The sequence below is a fragment of the Oncorhynchus mykiss genome, chromosome 12 (genome assembly GCF_057628025.1).
Source record: "Oncorhynchus mykiss isolate SJ-2025 chromosome 12, ASM5762802v1, whole genome shotgun sequence".
Classification (NCBI taxonomy): domain Eukaryota; kingdom Metazoa; phylum Chordata; class Actinopteri; order Salmoniformes; family Salmonidae; genus Oncorhynchus; species Oncorhynchus mykiss.
The window spans coordinates 90,910,644-90,932,623 of NC_143033.1; the positions used below are offsets into that span (position 1 = coordinate 90,910,644).

Genomic DNA, 21,980 nt, shown 5'->3' on the forward strand with positions numbered 1-21,980 from the left:
AGAGTAGTTGAATATGTAGACCACAGTGTAAAGAGTAGTTGAATATGTAGACAACAGTGTAAAGTTGTTGAATATGTAGACAACAGTGTAAAGAGTAGTTGAATATGTAGACAACAGTGTAAAGTTGTTGAATATGTAGACCACAGTGTAAAGAGTAGTTGAATATGTAGACAACAGTGTAAAGTTGTTGAATATGTAGACAACAGTGTAAAGTTGTTGAATATGTAGACAACAGTGTAAAGTTGTTGAATATGTAGACAACAGTGTAAAGTTGTTGAATATGTAGACCACAGTGTAAAGTTGTTGAATATGTAGACAACAGTGTAAAGTTGTTGAATATGTAGACAACAGTGTACAGTTGTTGAATATGTAGACCACAGTGTAAAGTTGTTGAATATGTAGACCACAGTGTAAAGTTGTTGAATATGTAGACAACAGTGTAAAGTAGTTGAATATGTAGACAACAGTGTAAAGTAGTTGAATATGTAGACAACAGTGTAAAGTTGTTGAATATGTAGACAACAGTGTAAAGAGGTTGAATATGTAGACCACAGTGTAAAGTTGTTGAATATGTAGACCACAGTGTAAAGTTGTTGAATATGTAGACCACAGTGTAAAGAGTAGTTGAATATGTAGACAACAGTGTACAGTTGTTGAATATGTAGACCACAGTGTAAAGTTGTGAATATGTAGACAACAGTGTAAAGTTGTTGAATATGTAGACCACAGTGTAAAGTTGTTGAATATGTAGACCACAGTGTAAAGAGTAGTTGAATATGTAGACCACAGTGTAAAGTTGTTGAATATGTAGACCACAGTGTAAAGTTGTTGAATATGTAGACCACAGTGTAAAGTTGTTGAATATGTAGACCACAGTGTAAAGAGTAGTTGAATATGTAGACCACAGTGTAAAGTTGTTGAATATGTAGACAACAGTGTAAAGTTGTTGAATATGTAGACAACAGTGTAAAGTTGTTGAATATGTAGACAACAGTGTAAAGTTGTTGAATATGTAGACAACAGTGTAAAGTTGTTGAATATGTAGACCACAGTGTAAAGTTGTTGAATATGTAGACAACAGTGTAAAGTTGTTGAATATGTAGACCACAGTGTAAAGAGTAGTTGAATATGTAGACCACAGTGTAAAGAGTAGTTGAATATGTAGACCACAGTGTAAAGTTGTTGAATATGTAGACCACAGTGTAAAGTTGTTGAATATGTAGACCACAGTGTAAAGTTGTTGAATATGTAGACCACAGTGTAAAGAGTAGTTGAATATGTAGACAACAGTGTAAAGTTGTTGAATATGTAGACCACAGTGTAAAGTTGTTGAATATGTAGACAACAGTGTAAAGTTGTTGAATATGTAGACCACAGTGTAAAGTTGTTGAATATGTAGACAACAGTGTACAGTTGTTGAATATGTAGACAACAGTGTAAAGTTGTTGAATATGTAGACCACAGTGTAAAGTTGTTGAATATGTAGACAACAGTGTAAAGTTGTTGAATATGTAGACCACAGTGTAAAGTTGTTGAATATGTAGACAACAGTGTACAGTTGTTGAATATGTAGACAACAGTGTAAAGTTGTTGAATATGTAGACCACAGTGTAAAGTTGTTGAATATGTAGACCACAGTGTAAAGAGTAGTTGAATATGTAGACAACAGTGTAAAGTTGTTGAATATGTAGACAACAGTGTAAAGTTGTTGAATATGTAGACCACAGTGTAAAGTTGTTGAATATGTAGACAACAGTGTAAAGTTGTTGAATATGTAGACAACAGTGTAAAGTTGTTGAATATGTAGACAACAGTGTAAAGTTGTTGAATATGTAGACAACAGTGTAAAGTTGTTGAATATGTAGACAACAGTGTAAAGTTGTTGAATATGTAGACCACAGTGTACAGTTGTTGAATATGTAGACAACAGTGTAAAGAGTAGTTGAATATGTAGACAACAGTGTAAAGTTGTTGAATATGTAGACAACAGTGTAAAGTTGTTGAATATGTAGACAACAGTGTAAAGTAGTTGAATATGTAGACCACAGTGTAAAGAGTTGTTGAACCACAAGAGATAAATAGGATGGTATGTCCCTCCTATGAGATGAATAGGCTTGATTAGGTCTTTGCTGGTGCATGACTGCTGCACCACCAAGCCCACAACCCCTCAGTTTATCCATAACCATGTTGCCCTGAGGCTTTGAAACTTACCCCCAGAACAGTCTCTTCAGCAGACACTGGCTAACATGTTCCAGTGACTGGATAGATAGATAACCAACCTGATAGACAGAGAGCAAGGGGTTCCTGTTTAGAAGCTTGACAGAGAGTCTCTGTAACAAAGCCGTGGGGCTCAATACGTGGATAAGGTAAATAAAGAGGAAGAGATGTATTTCTAACCCAAGTCTATATGTAACCATTACTCAGCATATTAAGATGGTAAGCTGATATGAAGCTAAATTGAATGACCTAAGAAGTGGATGTATGGGGTGGTTGTGACTCTGATGAGTCGATTGGTCTGATCTTTCTACATATGTTTCATTTCTTATTCAGTGTTATAGTCTCTCTTCTCCCGGGGTCCTGACTGTAGCAATGCAATCAAGATGTCTATTCTTAGAATAATGTCTGCTAGCTCAATGCAGTTATTCTAGCTCAAATCAATGCTAATTCATTATAGATTGTTTTGCTCTGCTCTTAGCCTCCTACCTCCCCAGGCCAACCAATGGCCATGTCTTCTCAGTAACGAGATACTTTACTGAATGGTCTGTGTGGATATTCTGGTTTGAGCTGTCATTTGTCTGGTCTAGATGATATCAGGGCTTGATTTATGTGGCCTTTACAGATTAAGATATATCCATCCCTAGTCTCTCTGGTTGATTTTAAACTTCACCAATTAAAGGGATGGTTCAGCGATTTAACAAAAAACTAAGTGTAGATTTCAGTCACTCCTTGTCCATAGACTGCTTTCAAGGTAAGGGAGCAAACATGTAAATATGTAAAACCGCTGAACTATCCCTTTTATACAATTCTGCTACTTTCAGTGGGATAGATCATAGACACAGTTTCTATTTGGTGTACTGTATACCAGCGGTACCATTTACAGTAAAGCAGGGGCTTGGTACAGTAATGTGCAGGGTATAGTAAGGTATTATTTCAGTGGGTTACAACAGTATTAGGTAATAGATGTGTGTGTCTGAGTGGGTTAATTGATCCCAATGAGCATTACTGTAGGTTGTTGGCCCAGACTCCGGTAAGAGGAGAGTGCCCTCTGGGGAAGATGGTGTGTGTGTGTGTGTGTGGCTGTACGTGCACACGTGTGAGTGGGGAGGACCTAAGTTTCTGTAGCAATCCTGCTGGCTCAGCAGTATCACAACCCTCTAAATGGTGAGCTAATGATCACTTCACTATCACAACCCTCTAAATGGTGAGCTAATGATCACTTCACTATCACAACCCTCTAAATGGTGAGCTAATGATCACTTCATTATCAGAACCCTCTAAATGGTGAGCTAATGATCACTTCACTATCAGATCCCTCTAAATGGTGAGCTAATGATCACTTCATTATCAGAACCCTCTAAATGGTGAGCTAATGATCACTTCACTATCAGATCCCTCTAAATGGTGAGCTAATGATCACTTCCCTATCACAACCCTCTAAATGGTGAGCTAATGATCACTTCACTATCAGAACCCTATAAATGGTGAGCTAATGATCACTTCACTATCACAACCCTCTAAATGGTGAGCTAATGATCACGTCACTATCAGATCCCTCTAAATGGTGAGCTAATGATCACTTCACTATCACAACCCTCTAAATGGTGAGCTAATGATCACTTCATTATCAGAACCCTATAAATGGTGAGCTAATGATCACTTCACTATCACAACCCTCTAAATGGTGAGCTAATGATCACGTCACTATCAGATCCCTCTAAATGGTGAGCTAATGATCACTTCACTATCACAACCCTCTAAATGGTGAGCTAATGATCACTTCACTATCAGAACCCTATAAATGGCGAGCTAATGATCACTTCCCAACACACTCTAGGTCTGTCTTTTGTTAAGTGCTGAGAAAATCTAGTGCAGGGACCACCACTCCACTGGATTAAAGGGAACTGTGTGTTATTACAGATGTAGGGATAGGTCTATGGAGAATATTGGCTGTTATTTCTTTCCACAGTGAATGATGGTGTTACGATTGGTAGGCTGTGTTTCCCAAAAGGTGGATCAGGAAGATCAATATGGGTTTCTCTTGCACCTGATTCGTTGTTGCTGAATGCTAGATTGCGTCGACGAACAGTTTTCGCTTATTGGGTCTCAAGAACATTTGAATGGCTTTAAGTCTGTCACAGTGCCAAGAAAACCCTTGAAACCACAGCTGTATGGGATAGTGCATTTTGGTTTTGGAATAATGTCAGGAAACTCTCCACTCCTCTCTCTCCTCCAACATACTAGTTGACTGGTGGGTATTACATGTTTGAGACATCAACAGACCTCTCACCTCCTGCTGTTGCCATAACAAAGGCTGGAATTCAGGAAACAGGAAGTGTGTGTTCTAACAGGGGTAGGATCTAACAGGCCCTTTCCCTGGAAACAGCCACAGGCAGAGGTGTGGAGTGTCGGTGTGTATGAGTGAGTTAGGTCTACTTGTGATGTTTGTTGTGCAGGGTAGTCCAGGGTGAGTTTCCTGAAAGCTTTCTTTCTCTCGTCGACCCAGGCCCAGACCACTCATAGCATAGCAGAAAGTATTTTGTTGCTGTAGGGCTGCCGGCTGCGTTGTCTAGAGAAATAAAGTGCAATGTTAGCTATGACGTTACCTATGACTTGCCCCTAATCAGTAAGACAGGCTAGTCTTCATTACCTGTCGTAGTATTGGCTCAGAGATGGAGAAGTAGAGAGAGACACTATTTACTCGGCCAATCTCTGTTCATTCTCTTTCCACTGCAACTTTACTCTTGCTAAGTTGAAATAAAGTGGAGTTGCAGGCTTACAGCACCACTACAGTACCACAATAGTTCACGTATTAAGTCTTTCAGTCACTCCTGGAATTGCATAGTTGTTTTAATCAGTAGAGAAGTCTTATAAACTGTGAGAGAGTGTGATTTGGCACAACTCTGACACAGGCCCTGCACTACAGTTAGGCTCAGTTGGCCTTTCCATACCATATGATATCTTAAATACCACCATGTTGCAGGTAGAAATACATAGAACTGTATAGAACTGACACCATTTTCTATTCTTTACAACAGAGAAGTGTTTCTGTAGCCTGGTTGAACCAGACTGAACGCTGCACTCACCATTGTTTCTGGTGAGCGCACAGTTCAGTCAGGTTTAACCAGGCTAGCATTTCTGATCTACACACTGCACTTATATTGGAACTCTCTGTAATGAATACGCCCTATTATGTCTGCCTATCTGACCTTTGACCTCTTATGTGTTTTCCTCCACAGAGCCGAGAAGACTGAGGTGCTGAGTGATGACCTTCTACAGGTGAATATTAGTATTCTGTCTCCTGCTTCCACTTTATATTCAGTCACAGCAGCCTTAGACACTGTCAAGTCAAATGCAACCATTAACATACAGTATGACTTGTGTTGACTGGGTGTAACGTGATGACTTGTGTTGACTGGGTGTAACGTGATGACTTGTGTTGACTGGGTGTAACGTGATGACTTGTGTTGACTGGATGGAACATGTGATGACTTGTGTTGACTAGATGGAACATGTGATGACTTGTGTTGACTAGATGGAACATGTGATGACTTGTGTTGACTAGATGGAACATATGATGACTTGTGTTGACTAGATGGAACATATGATGACTTGTGTTGACTGGGTGTAACGTGATGACTTGTGTTGACTAGATGGAACATATGATGACTTGTGTTGACTAGATGGAACATGTGATGACTTGTGTTGACTGGGTGTAACGTGATGACTTGTGTTGACTGGGTGTAACGTGATGACTTGTGTTGACTGGGTGTAACGTGATGACTTGTGTTGACTAGATGGAACATGTGATGACTTGTGTTGACTGGGTGTAACGTGATGACTTGTGTTGACTGGGTGTAACGTGATGACTTGTGTTGACTGGGTGTAACGTGATGACTTGTGTTGACTGGGTGTAACGTGATGACTTGTGTTGACTGGGTGTAACGTGATGACTTGTGTTGACTAGATGGAACATGTGATGACTTGTGTTGACTGGGTGTAACGTGATGACTTGTGTTGACTGGATGGAACATGTGATGACTTGTGTTGACTAGATGGAACATGTGATGACTTGTGTTGACTGGGTGTAACGTGATGACTTGTGTTGACTGGGTGTAACGTGATGACTTGTGTTGACTGGGTGTAACGTGATGACTTGTGTTGACTAGATGGAACATATGATGACTTGTGTTGACTAGATGGAACATATGATGACTTGTGTTGACTGGGTGTAACGTGATGACTTGTGTTGACTGGGTGTAACGTGATGACTTGTGTTGACTGGGTGTAACGTGATGACTTGTGTTGACTGGATGGAACATGTGATGACTTGTGTTGACTGGATGGAACATGTGATGACTTGTGTTGACTAGATGGAACATGTGATGACTTGTGTTGACTGGGTGTAACGTGATGACTTGTGTTGACTGGGTGTAACGTGATGACTTGTGTTGACTGGATGGAACATGTGATGACTTGTGTTGACTAGATGGAACATGTGATGACTTGTGTTGACTAGATGGAACATATGATGACTTGTGTTGACTGGGTGTAACGTGATGACTTGTGTTGACTGGGTGTAACGTGATGACTTGTGTTGACTGGATGGAACATGTGATGACTTGTGTTGACTGGATGGAACATGTGATGACTTGTGTTGACTGGGTGTAACGTGATGACTTGTGTTGACTGGGTGTAACGTGATGACTTGTGTTGACTGGGTGTAACGTGATGACTTGTGTTGACTGGATGGAACATGTGATGACTTGTGTTGACTGGATGGAACATGTGATGACTTGTGTTGACTAGATGGAACATGTGATGACTTGTGTTGACTAGATGGAACATGTGATGACTGGGTGTAACGTGATGACTTGTGTTGACTGGATGGAACATGTGATGACTTGTGTTAACTAGATGGAACATGTGATGACTTGTGTTGACTAGATGGAACATATGATGACTTGTGTTGACTAGATGGAACATGTGATGACTTGTGTTGACTGGGTGTAACGTGATGACTTGTGTTGACTGGGTGTAACGTGATGACTTGTGTTGACTGGGTGTAACGTGATGACTTGTGTTGACTGGGTGTAACGTGATGACTTGTGTTGACTGGGTGTAACGTGATGACTTGTGTTGACTAGATGGAACATGTGATGACTTGTGTTGACTGGGTGTAACGTGATGACTTGTGTTGACTGGATGGAACATGTGATGACTTGTGTTGACTAGATGGAACATGTGATGACTTGTGTTGACTGGGTGTAACGTGATGACTTGTGTTGACTGGGTGTAACGTGATGACTTGTGTTGACTGGGTGTAACGTGATGACTTGTGTTGACTAGATGGAACATATGATGACTTGTGTTGACTAGATGGAACATATGATGACTTGTGTTGACTGGGTGTAACGTGATGACTTGTGTTGACTGGGTGTAACGTGATGACTTGTGTTGACTGGGTGTAACGTGATGACTTGTGTTGACTGGATGGAACATGTGATGACTTGTGTTGACTGGATGGAACATGTGATGACTTGTGTTGACTAGATGGAACATGTGATGACTTGTGTTGACTGGGTGTAACGTGATGACTTGTGTTGACTGGGTGTAACGTGATGACTTGTGTTGACTGGATGGAACATGTGATGACTTGTGTTGACTAGATGGAACATGTGATGACTTGTGTTGACTAGATGGAACATATGATGACTTGTGTTGACTGGGTGTAACGTGATGACTTGTGTTGACTGGGTGTAACGTGATGACTTGTGTTGACTGGATGGAACATGTGATGACTTGTGTTGACTGGATGGAACATGTGATGACTTGTGTTGACTGGGTGTAACGTGATGACTTGTGTTGACTGGGTGTAACGTGATGACTTGTGTTGACTGGGTGTAACGTGATGACTTGTGTTGACTGGATGGAACATGTGATGACTTGTGTTGACTGGATGGAACATGTGATGACTTGTGTTGACTAGATGGAACATGTGATGACTTGTGTTGACTAGATGGAACATGTGATGACTTGTGTTGACTGGATGGAACATGTGATGACTTGTGTTGACTAGATGGAACATGTGATGACTTGTGTTGACTAGATGGAACATATGATGACTTGTGTTGACTAGATGGAACATATGATGACTTGTGTTGACTGGGTGTAACGTGATGACTTGTGTTGACTGGGTGTAACGTGATGACTTGTGTTGACTGGGTGTAACGTGATGACTTGTGTTGACTGGATGGAACATGTGATGACTTGTGTTGACTGGATGGAACATGTGATGACTTGTGTTGACTAGATGGAACATGTGATGACTTGTGTTGACTGGGTGTAACGTGATGACTTGTGTTGACTGGGTGTAACGTGATGACTTGTGTTGACTGGATGGAACATGTGATGACTTGTGTTGACTAGATGGAACATGTGATGACTTGTGTTGACTAGATGGAACATATGATGACTTGTGTTGACTGGGTGTAACGTGATGACTTGTGTTGACTGGGTGTAACGTGATGACTTGTGTTGACTGGGTGTAACGTGATGACTTGTGTTGACTGGATGGAACATGTGATGACTTGTGTTGACTGGATGGAACATGTGATGACTTGTGTTGACTAGATGGAACATGTGATGACTTGTGTTGACTGGGTGTAACGTGATGACTTGTGTTGACTGGGTGTAACGTGATGACTTGTGTTGACTGGATGGAACATGTGATGACTTGTGTTGACTAGATGGAACATGTGATGACTTGTGTTGACTAGATGGAACATATGATGACTTGTGTTGACTGGGTGTAACGTGATGACTTGTGTTGACTGGGTGTAACGTGATGACTTGTGTTGACTGGATGGAACATGTGATGACTTGTGTTGACTAGATGGAACATGTGATGACTTGTGTTGACTGGATGGAACATGTGATGACTTGTGTTGACTAGATGGAACATGTGATGACTTGTGTTGACTAGATGGAACATGTGATGACTTGTGTTGACTAGATGGAACATGTGATGACTTGTGTTGACTAGATGGAACATGTGATGACTTGTGTTGACTAGATGGAACATGTGATGACTTGTGTTGACTAGATGGAACATGTGATGACTTGTGTTGACTAGATGGAACATGTGATGACTTGTGTTGACTGGATGGAACATGTGATGACTTGTGTTGACTAGATGGAACATGTGTTGACTAGATGGAACATGTTATGGGAGTAACGGGAGTAATTTAATTTAGTGAACCTGTGATTTTTTCTGAATTACATAATGCATTGCCTTGTAAACTTGGCAAGACAAGTTGGCTAAAGCAGAACCGTTTGTTTCAAGCCATGTTATCAAGTTCACAGTCTACCTCCATCTTCATAACCCCTCCTAGCAGAGAGAGATGCAACATGAGTCATTTAGTGATGAGGGATTTAGTCAATGTACACACACAGAAACACATCCTGTCTATTTTTGGTAAGAAATCTTGACTCTGGTCTTGAAACAAGGCTGTTGGCAAGGGTTTGTTGTTGTGTCTGGTTTTCAGTGATGCGCTGCCAGGTGCGATGTGTGAGAAAGACGGTTACCATGTTTTTCCAATCAGAACAGACTGTGGCAGCTTGTTTTACTCCAGAACACATACTGTGTCCATGATGTGCCAGGGAGAACAACATGGCAGCTGAATAAAGTGGCTGAGTATATGTTAACTGAGAGGAGGAGAGAGAGAAAGTATGTTAACTGAGAAGAGGAGAGAGAGAGTGTATGTTAACTGAGAGGAGGAGAGAGAGAGTATGTTAACTGAGAGGAGGAGAGAGAGAGTGTATGTTAACTGAGAGGAGGAGAGAGAGAGAGTATGTTAACTGAGAGGAGGAGAGAGAGAGTATGTTAACTGAGAGGAGGAGAGAGAGAGTATGTTAACTGAGAGGAGGAGAGAGAGAGTGTATGTTAACTGAGAGGAGGAGAGAGAGAGTGTATGTTAACTGAGAGGAGAGAGAGAGTATGTTAACTGAGATGACGAGAGAGAGTGTATGTTAACTGAGATGACGAGAGAGAGTGTATGTTAACTGAGAGGAGGAGAGAGAGTGTATGTTAACTGAGAGGAGGAGAGAGAGTGTATGTTAACTGAGATGACGAGAGAGAGTGTATGTTAACTGAGAGGAGGAGAGAGAGTGTATGTTAACTGAGATGACGAGAGAGAGTGTATGTTAACTGAGAGGAGGAGAGAGAGTGTATGTTAACTGAGAGGAGGAGAGAGAGAGTATGTTAACTGAGAGGAGGAGAGAGAGTGTATGTTAACTGAGAGGAGGAGAGAGAGTGTATGTTAACTGAGAGGAGGAGAGAGAGTGTGTTAACTGAGAGGAGGAGAGAGAGTGTATGTTAACTGAGAGGAGGAGAGAGAGAGTGTATGTTAACTGAGAGGAGGAGAGAGAGAGTATGTTAACTGAGAGGAGGAGGAGAGAGTGTGTTAACTGAGAGGAGGAGAGAGAGTGTATGTTAACTGAGAGGAGGAGAGAGAGTGTATGTTAACTGAGAGGAGGAGAGAGAGTATGTTAACTGAGAGGAGGAGGAGAGAGTGAAAGAAAGTGAGTCTCCATGCTCTATTGAATAGACATTGTCTTTAAGAGAGAGAAGGAGTGTGTTAAAAGTGGAGCAGAGGAAGTGAAAGTGGGAGTGTGAGTGCCAGACAACTCTACACACCTCTCTCAGCTCTTCATAAAAATGACTTGAGTCACACTTTTAGGACCTGCCTTAGTGAACTGTGAACCTAAGCTTGTCTTAATATTCACACAGCATAAGCACCTGGTTAACAGTGACAATTTCTAGGACTGAATAGACAAACAGAACAGGAATGGATAGGGATGCTGAAACTACATAGACAGTGAACAATGTATAGAATATGTACTTACTGGTTATTATCACAATGCACTATGGGATTTTAGGCTGACTTTAGGCTGAGTTGAAGGTATTGACTATAAATAAGAGTGCATCTCAATAGTCAGGAATGGCTTCCTTTCCTCCACTCCTCTGCTCTTATCTTCATAATCACAAACTGAAATAACATAACAGGTAAAAGTGATGTGGAAAGGAAAGTGAAATCCAATCTTTCACATATGAATGACCATGATGGAGGTACTTACTGTAAATTGAGGCCGAGGAAACTGATTACAAATATTGAAACACATCCTAACTCCCTGCTATACTGACTGACTCTTCCTTGGTGAGAATGCAGTAAGAAGCTGTTTACATGTATTGAGACACATCCTAACTCCCTGCTATACTGACTGACTCTTCCTTGGTGAGAATGCAGTAAGAAGCTGTTTACATGTATTGAGACACATCCTAACTCCCTGCTATACTGACTGACTCTTCCTTGGTGAGAATGCAGTAAGAAGCTGTTTACATGTATTGAGACACATCCTAACTCCCTGCTATACTGACTGACTCTTCCTTGGTGAGAATGCAGTAAGAAGCTGTTTACATGTATTGAGACACATCCTAACTCCCTGCTATACTGACTGACTCTTCCTTGGTGAGAATGCAGTAAGAAGCTGTTTACATGTATTGAGACACATCCTAACTCCCTGCTATACTGACTGACTCTTCCTTGGTGAGAATGCAGTAAGAAGCTGTTTACATCTATTGAGACACATCCTAACTCCCTGCTATACTGACTGACTCTTCCTTGGTGAGAATGCAGTAAGAAGCTGTTTACATGTATTGAGACACATCCTAACTCCCTGCTATACTGACTGACTCTTCCTTGGTGAGAATGCAGTAAGAAGCTGTTTACATGTATTGAGACACAGCCTTTAACTCCCTCAAGACTCTCCCCTGGGAAGAATTCAGGAGATAGGGATTCCCTCCCACAACTTCTCCCTCAGCTAAACTTTGCTCCTGCAGAAGTGCTTTGTGCTGCCCAAGACACTCCTACTATCTATTTCCCCTGCTCACTGGAATGTGCTTCACTAGTTGAATGCTAATGTCTCTCTGAGTGTGAGGGCAGTCCAAGTCAGGGCTATGGTTCGTATCACATGGATGACAGTCTAGTTCCAGCATTCAGAGTTCCTTTCTGGAGCCTGGTGGGTTTTATACAGGCATTTTCACCCTTGAAGGGTAATGCCTGCATATACAAACGCAAGTATGCCTACATGTACACACAAACACACACATTATGTTCTTCTACCCTCGTGGGGACCTAGCCCTTACCATAACCCTAACCTGTAGCACTAACCCTTATCCTAACTCCGAACCCTTAACCTAACCCTTACCTGTAACACTAACCCTAAACCTAACTCCGAACCCTTAACCTAACCCTAACCTGTAACACTAACCCTAAACCTAACTCCGAACCCTTAACCTAACCCTAAACCTAACTCCGAACCCTTAACCTAACCCCTAAGCTTAAATAACCTTTGTCCTCATGGGGTTGTGGGAAATGTCCCCACAAGGTAGAATTTTCCTTGTTTTACTATCCTTGTGAGAACTTTTGGGGATTTTTGTCTTGCCCATTCACCCTCTGAATGACACACATACACAATCCATGTCGAATTGTCTCAAGGCTTAAAAATCCTTCTTTAACCCGTCTTCTCCTCTTCATCTACACTGATTGAAGTGAATTTAACAAGTGACATCAATAAGGTATCATAGCTTTTACTCTATTTCACCTGGTCAGTCTGTGTCATGGGAAGAGCAGGTGTTCTTAATGTTTTGTACACTCAGTGTATACAGGCATGTCTATACACATATGCCTGCATATACAAACACAGGCATACACATAAACAATGACACCGTAAACAAACAGACAGAGACAGATGGCAGACACATTCAATTAATGTCAACAGATACACTATAATATACAGATATAACCCACAGTTTGCTGTTTGCGGGTGGATAGCTCAATATGTCAAGAGAGACCAGATACTGTAACTCAATATATCAAGAGAGACCAGGTACTGTAGCTCAATATATCAAGAGAGACCAGGTACTGTAGCTCAATATGTCAAGAGAGACCAGGTACTGTAGCTCAATATGTCAAGAGAGACCAGGTACTGTAGCTCAATATGTCAAGAGAGACCAGGTACTGTATCTCAATATGTCAAGAGAGACCAGGTACTTTAACTCAATATGTCAAGAGAGACTAGGTACTGTATCTCAATATGTCAAGAGAGACCAGGTACTGTAGCTCAATATGTCAAGAGAGACCAGGTACTGTAGCTCAATATGTCAAGAGAGACCAGGTACTGTATCTCAATATGTCAAGAGAGACCAGGTACTGTAACTCAATATATCAAGAGAGACCAGGTACTGTAGCTCAATATGTCAAGAGAGACCAGGTACTGTAGCTCAATATGTCAAGAGAGACCAGGTACTGTAGCTCAATATGTCAAGAGAGACCAGGTACTGTAGCTCAATATGTCAAGAGAGACCAGGTACTGTATCTCAATATGTCAAGAGAGACCAGGTACTTTAACTCAAAATGTCAAGAGAGACTAGGTACTACTACTCAATATGTCAAGAGAGACCAGGTACTGTAGCTCAATGTGTCAAGATAGACCAGGTACTGCAGCTCAATATGTCAAGAGTCCAGGTAGTGTAGCTCAATTTGTCAAGAGAGACCAGGTACTGTAGCTCAATGTGTCAAGAGATACCAGGTACTGTAGCTCAATGTGTCAAGAGAGACCAGGTACTGTAGCTCAATATGTCAAGAGAGTCCAGGTAGTGTAGCTCAATATGTCAAGAGAGACCAGGTACTGTAGCTCAATGTGTCAAGAGAGACCAGGTACTTTAAGTCAATGTGTCAAGAGAGGCCAGGTACTGTAGCTCAATGTGTCAAGAGAGACCAGGTACTGTAGCTCAATATGTCAAGAGAGACCAGGTACTGTAGCTCAATGTGTCAAGAAAGACCAGGTACTGCAGCTCAATGTGTCAAGGGAGACCAGGTACTGTAGCTCAATATGTCAAGAGAGACCAGGTACTGTAGCTCAATATGTCAAGAGAGACCAGGTACTGTAGCTCAATATGTCAAGAGAGACCAGGTACTGTAGCTCAATGTGTCAAGAGAGACCAGGTACTGTAGCTCAATATGTCAAGAGAGACCAGGTACTGTAGCTCAATGTGTCAAGAGAGACCAGGTACTGTAGCTCAATATGTCAAGAGAGACCAGGTACTGTAGCTCAATGTGTCAAGAGAGACTAGGTATTGTAGCAAATGGCATGCAGACATCTTGTAAACCTCTAGTTTACCACAGATGATTCATTCATAATGTTAGCCTTATCCATCTGGCAAGTTACAGGTGTGTCTGCTTGCAATGTGTTTTATTACCCAACTCCAGAAAGGATAGCCCTCCCTACACCATAGGGTTTAGTCTATAGATACAGTCACAGTTTCCTTGTTCTATTATGGTCTAACAAGGCACAGCTCAATTTTGTTTAATCCACTTTATTTATCTCCAAGGGGTAGATATTAGTGTGCAGATCACGTTCAATAACATGATACATTACCAACTTTCCTCAACATGCACTGAATGTTAGTTTAGCCAGTTGAAATGTGGCACTTTAGTTATGCAGGGCATCTGTGTATTTAAATGGCTAAGTGGTCATGTTGTTTGGACATGTTTGAATCAGTAACAGGAGAGGAGCTGGCGTTGTCAGACCGGCCCGTGTCTGTTGGAGTGGACTGACACCTGGGAAAAAGATGTTGGGAGAGGCGAGGTCAGTACAGGTGCATCAAAGCAGGGACCGAGAGACTGAAAAACAGATTCCATCTCAAGGCCATCAGACTGTTAAATAGGCATCACTAGCTGGCTACCACCCGGTTACTCAAACCTGCAGCTTAGAGGCTGCTGCCCTAGACATGGAATCACTGGTCACTTCAAATTTTTTAAATTAACCTTTATTTAACCAGATAGGCCAGTTGAGAACAAGTTCTCATTTACAACTGCGACGCGACCAAGATAAAGCACAGCAGTGCGACACAAACAACACAGAGTTACACAGGGAGTAAACAAACGTACAGTCAATAACACAATAGAAACAAATCTATATACAGTGTGTGTGTAATAATGGAACACTAGTCACTTGAATAATGTTTACATACTGCTTTACTCATCTCATATGTATATACTGTATTCTATTCTACTGGATTTTAGTCGATGTCACTGTGACATTGCTCATCCTAATATTTATATATTTCTTAATGCCATTGTTTAACTTTTAGATTGATGTGAATTGTTAGATACTACTGCACTGTTGGAGCTAGGAACACAAGCATTTCATTACACCCACAATAACATAACATCTGTTAAATATGTGTATGTGACCAATAACATTTTATTTTGTTTGAGAGAGATGGGTGGGGGAAGGGGAGAGAGAGACACCAAGAGAAAGGGAGAGAGAGAGAGAAGCTGTCTCAGAGGACAAAGCCTAAACCCCACGTCAGCACTGCTCTGACTCACTGCACTGGATGTTCCATATTTCCTTTGAGCCAGGGTCAGGGGTCAACTGGCTGCTCATTCCACTGACTGTTTTTACTGGCTACTGATCTGGGCTGTCTGCTGGAAAAAGACATCCTCAATAATAGGCCTGTAAACCTTTAAACATCATAACACATAATGGAGGGAGGAAGGTGAGGGTGGGGTCTGTGTGTATGTACTCCTTATTTCATCTCTCGCCAGCCTTCAGGCCAGTCTCCAGGCCAGTCTCCAGGCCAGTCTCCAGGCCAGTCTCCCGGGCAGGGTGTAATACTATATATTGTTCTGTTTATCTGTCTGTCTGTTTCTTCCCATCAGTAGTGCTGAATGAGACCAGTGTTTGTTTTCAGAAGTCACTTCTCCATTGCTGTTATTGAACTCCTTCTCTTTTGACCACCACCTTCTGTCAAAACTCAAGGCTCTGTCCCAAATGGCACCTTATTCTCTGTATAGTGTACTAATTTTGACCAGAACCCTATGGGCCCTGGACAGAGTAGTACACTACTGGTATGGGGGTGCCATTTGGGACGCAACCCTACTCCGGCACCCTGGCACCCAGTGATGAGGGTCTGGATACACATTACAGTTATTACTAGCAGACATGAATCACTGCCCAGGATCACTGTTACACTGAATCAATTGGATCCAGAGAGAGAGCGCTTCACCCCAGCTGGCATGGAGAAGCAGCTGGAGAGAAATGCATGGGATTGAGAGAGTGTGGTGGAGAGTGCCAGAGAGAGAGAGAGTGCACCAGAGAGAGAGAGAGAGAGAGAGAGTGCGCAAGCGAGAGAGCCAGAGAGCGTGATCGTGAGATCAAGAGAGACAGAGAGCGAGAGAGAGAGTGTGTGAGAGAGCTCTCCCAGCCAATACCGTGGCTGCAGAACCAGCTTGGTGGTTACAGTGAAACAGAAGAGGAAGAAGACACTTAGCAACAGAGAACAACACACTCATACTGAAATTTTATCAGACTACTGTGGACTGTATAGGCAAATCACTGTCCTCCAGAACCCCCTCCTTTAGTTACACACATGGCGTTGGGATTTCATTTGCTTGGAATAAGATAGTTTGCTGACTGTAATACTTTTGCTCATAGTCCCATACAGGAAGTACACTAAGAAGGCCACTGTGTGTGGACCTCATAAACACATGTTCAAGTTAAAACCCCCTGCTTCACTTCCTTTTTATACAGTAGTTTAGTTTGTAGACTCTAATAGTTTGTTGAATATGATGATTTATTTACAGGCTCATACTAAAACAACATAATTTAGGGCATTCAAAGTCAACTCTGGACCTGGAAGCCAGTTCCACAGCACCTTTTCATTGTTCCCCTCTAACCATGTAGTGATTTAGACCTGGGACACCAGGTGTGTGGAATGAATTATCAGGTACAAGTGAAAAGCATCAGGCCCCGGACCTCGTAGAGGGAGAGTTAAATAGCCCTGCTATAGGGGATGGAGCACACAGGCACATCTTTAGTCTGTACTAAGATCCCCTCATTGTGTTTCCTTTTCGAGGTTGTGGACTGGAACAGTTTGATATGATTATTTGATCACAGCCCCATACCAGAAGTAGACTGAAATAGAGCACAGTGGAGTGAGGGTGTGGACCCTATATCCATATCTCCATTCTTCCCATCAACAACACCATCATTGGATCACTTCCCCTTTTTAAAGTTTGTGGGTGTGATATTGTGCTGTTGAAGGGGATAGTGGGCTATGGAAGGAGATAGTGGGCTATGGAAGGGGATATTGTGCTGTTGAAGGGGATAGTGGGCTATGGAAGGAGATAGTGGGCTATGGACGGGGATAGTGGGCTATGGAAGGAGATAGTGGGCTATGGAAGGAGATAGTGGGCTATGGAAGGAGATAGTGGGCTATGGAAGGAGATAGTGGGCTATGGAAGGAGATAGTGGGCTATGGAAGGAGATAGTGGGCTATGGAAGGTGATAGTGGGCTATGGAAGGAGATAGTGGGCTATGGAAGGAGATAGTGGGCTATGGAAGGAGATAGTGGGCTATGGAAGGGGATAGTGGGCTATGGAAGGGGATATTGTGCTGTTGAAGGAGATAGTGGGCTATGGAAGGAGATAGTGGGCTATGGAAGGAGATAGTGGGCTATGGAAGGAGATAGTGGGCTATGGAAGGAGATAGTGGGCTATGGAAGGGGATAGTGGGCTATGGAAGGAGATAGTGGGCTATGGAAGGGGATAGTGGGCTATGGAAGGAGATAGTGGGCTATGGAAGGAGATAGTGGGCTATGGAAGGAGATAGTGGGCTATGGAAGGAGATAGTGGGCTATGGAAGGGGATAGTGGGCTATGGAAGGAGATAGTGGGCTATGGAAGGAGATAGAGGGCTATGGAAGGTGATAGTGGGCTATGGAAGGTGATAGTGGGCTATGGAAGGAGATAGTGGGCTATGGAAGGAGATAGTGGGCTATGGAAGGGGATAGTGGGCTATGGAAGGAGATAGTGGGCTATGGAAGGGGATAGTGGGCTATGGAAGGTGATAGTGGGCTATTAGTGGGCTATGGACGGGGATAGTGGGCTATGGAAGGAGATAGTGGGCTATGGAAGGGGATAGTGGGCTATGGAAGGGGATAGTGGGCTATTAGTGGGCTATGGACGGGGATAGTGGGCTATGGAAGGAGATAGTGGGCTATGGAAGGAGATAGTGGGCTATGGAAGGTGATATTGTGCTGTTGAAGGGGATAGTGGGCTATGGAAGGGGATAGTGGGCTATGGAAGGAGATAGTGGGCTATTAGTGGGCTATGGAAGGAGATAGTGGGCTATGGAAGGAGATAGTGGGCTATGGAAGGAGATAGTGGGCTATGGAAGGAGATAGTGGGCTATGGAAGGAGATAGTGGGCTATGGAAGGTGATAGTGGGCTATGGAAGGAGATAGTGGGCTATGGAAGGAGATAGTGGGCTATGGAAGGAGATAGTGGGCTATGGAAGGGGATAGTGGGCTATGGAAGGGGATATTGTGCTGTTGAAGGAGATAGTGGGCTATGGAAGGAGATAGTGGGCTATGGAAGGAGATAGTGGGCTATGGAAGGAGATAGTGGGCTATGGAAGGAGATAGTGGGCTATGGAAGGGGATAGTGGGCTATGGAAGGAGATAGTGGGCTATGGAAGGAGATAGTGGGCAATGGAAGGAGATAGTGGGCTATGGAAGGGGATAGTAGGCTATGGAAGGAGATAGTGGGCTATGGAAGGAGATAGTGGGCTATGGAAGGGGATAGTGGGCTATGGAAGGAGATAGTGGGCTATGGAAGGAGATAGTGGGCTATGGAAGGAGATAGTGGGCTATGGAAGGAGATAGTGGGCTATGGAAGGGGATAGTGGGCTATGGAAGGAGATAGTGGGCTATGGAAGGAGATAGAGGGCTATGGAAGGTGATAGTGGGCTATGGAAGGTGATAGTGGGCTATGGAAGGAGATAGTGGGCTATGGAAGGAGATAGTGGGCTATGGAAGGGGATAGTGGGCTATGGAAGGAGATAGTGGGCTATGGAAGGGGATAGTGGGCTATGGAAGGTGATAGTGGGCTATTAGTGGGCTATGGACGGGGATAGTGGGCTATGGAAGGAGATAGTGGGCTATGGAAGGGGATAGTGGGCTATGGAAGGGGATAGTGGGCTATTAGTGGGCTATGGACGGGGATAGTGGGCTATGGAAGGAGATAGTGGGCTATGGAAGGAGATAGTGGGCTATGGAAGGTGATATTGTGCTGTTGAAGGGGATAGTGGGCTATGGAAGGGGATAGTGGGCTATGGAAGGAGATAGTGGGCTATTAGTGGGCTATGGAAGGAGATAGTGGGCTATGGAAGGAGATAGTGGGCTATGGAAGGAGATAGTGGGCTATGGAAGGAGATAGTGGGCTATGGAAGGAGATAGTGGGCTATGGAAGGTGATAGTGGGCTATGGAAGGAGATAGTGGGCTATGGAAGGAGATAGTGGGCTATGGAAGGAGATAGTGGGCTATGGAAGGGGATAGTGGGCTATGGAAGGGGATATTGTGCTGTTGAAGGAGATAGTGGGCTATGGAAGGAGATAGTGGGCTATGGAAGGAGATAGTGGGCTATGGAAGGAGATAGTGGGCTATGGAAGGAGATAGTGGGCTATGGAAGGGGATAGTGGGCTATGGAAGGAGATAGTGGGCTATGGAAGGAGATAGTGGGCAATGGAAGGAGATAGTGGGCTATGGAAGGAGATAGTGGGCTATGGAAGGGGATAGTGGGCTATGGAAGGAGATAGTGGGCTATGGAAGGAGATAGTGGGCTATGGAAGGAGATAGTGGGCTATGGAAGGAGATAGTGGGCTATGGAAGGAGATAGTGGGCTATGGAAGGGGATAGTGGGCTATGGAAGGAGATAGTGGGCTATGGAAGGAGATAGTGGGCTATGGAAGGTGATAGTGGGCTATGGAAGGTGATAGTGGGCTATGGAAGGAGATAGTGGGCTATGGAAGGAGATAGTGGGCTATGGAAGGGGATAGTGGGCTATGGAAGGAGATAGTGGGCTATGGAAGGGGATAGTGGGCTATGGAAGGTGATAGTGGGCTATTAGTGGGCTATGGACGGGGATAGTGGGCTATGGAAGGAGATAGTGGGCTATGGAAGGGGATAGTGGGCTATGGAAGGGGATAGTGGGCTATTAGTGGGCTATGGACGGGGATAGTGGGCTATGGAAGGAGATAGTGGGCTATGGAAGGAGATAGTGGGCTATGGAAGGTGATATTGTGCTGTTGAAGGGGATAGTGGGCTATGGAAGGGGATAGTGGGCTATGGAAGGAGATAGTGGGCTATTAGTGGGCTATGGAAGGGGATAGTGTGCTACGGAAGGGGATAGTGTGCTATGGAAGGTGATAGTGTGCTATGGAAGGTGATAGTGGGCTATGGAAGGTGATAGTGGGCTATGGAAGGGGATAGTGGGCTATGGAAGGGGATAGTGGGCTATGGAAGGAGATAGTGGGCTATGGAAGGTGATATTGTGCTGTTGAAGGGGATAGTGGGCTATGGAAGGAGATAGTGGGCTATGGAAGGGGATAGTGGGCTATGGAAGGAGATAGTGGGCTATTAGTGGGCTATGGAAGGGGATAGTGTGCTACGGAAGGGGATAGTGTGCTATGGAAGGTGATAGTGGGTTATGGAAGGTGATAGTGGGCTATGGAAGGTGATAGTGGGTGTGATAGTTTGCTGTAAATGTAATACATCATTCTTCTGCTTTGCATTGATAGAGTCCTTGTATTAACTGTTCACTGATCATAACACCCATAGAGAGCAATATATCCCTTCTCAAATTCCCATAGATTCATCTGTTCTTCATACGCATATCTCTCTACCTGTCTTGCATTAATATTAAGATAATCTAATTTAGCCAAGTTCTGCTCCCTGCAGAGAGCACTATCTGTATCAATCCTGCTGGTTCTTCCTCAACAGCCCCCCATCTGTCTGTCAGCTGACTGTTAAGACACATTTTGTAGGGATGTGAATAACCGTTACTAGGCGGCAACCAGGAGGAACCAGCCAGTCAAAACAGCTTCTTCCACTCAATCCTTCACAGAACTAGGTCTATAACCATTATGCAATGGACATACAGTGTATCTATTTGAATGAAACAGAAATGCAAAACATTGGTACAACAACGGTATAGATCAGGGTTGTCAGCAGGGTACCTCTCCAGGAACAGGGTTGGAGTTAAAACCTACAGGAGGGTACCTCTCCAGGAACAGGGTTGGAGTTAAAACCTACAGGATGGTAGCTCTCCAGGAACAGGGTTGGAGTTAAAACCTACAGGAGGGTAGCTCTCCAGGAACAGGTTGGAGTTAAAACCTACAGGAGGGTAGCTCTCCAGGAACAGGGTTGGAGTTAAAACCTACAGGAGGGTAGCTCTCCAGGAACAGTGTTGGTGTTAAAACCTACAGGAGGGTAGCTCTCTAGGAACAGGTTGGAGTTAAAACCTACAGGAGGGTAGCTCTCCAGGAACAGGGTTGGAGTTAAAACCTACAGGAGGGTAGCTCTCCAGGAACAGTGTTGGTGTTAAAACCTACAGGAGGGTAGCTCTCCAGGAACAGTGTTGGTGTTAAAACCTACAGGAGGGTAGCTCTCTAGGAACAGTGTTGGTGTTAAAACCTACAGGAGGGTAGCTCTCTAGGAACAGTGTTGGTGTTAAAACCTACAGGAGGGTAGCTCTCCAGGAACAGGTTGGAGTTAAAACCTACAGGAGGGTACCCCTACAGGAACAGGGTTGGTGTTAAAACCTACAGGAGGGTAGCTCTCTAGGAACAGGTTGGAG

General features: G+C 43.4%; 1 protein-coding gene across 8 annotated transcripts in view; it reads left to right on the forward strand.

Annotated features, from left to right (window-relative positions):
• LOC110485227 (rho GTPase-activating protein 17) overlaps positions 1–21,980 on the forward strand; it is a 63,499-nt gene that overhangs the window by 11,269 nt on the left and 30,250 nt on the right. For 6 of the 8 annotated variants that reach the window (XM_090194020.1, XM_090194027.1, XM_090194026.1 and 3 more), the window contains exon 2: positions 5,457–5,496. In XM_090194020.1, the coding sequence (XP_090050146.1) occupies positions 5,457–5,496 (40 nt within the window). Of the gene's footprint in view, positions 1–5,456; positions 5,497–14,841; positions 14,929–21,980 lie in introns of all 8 variants that reach the window. The other 2 variants (XM_090194025.1, XM_090194021.1) reach the window with 1 other exon arrangement.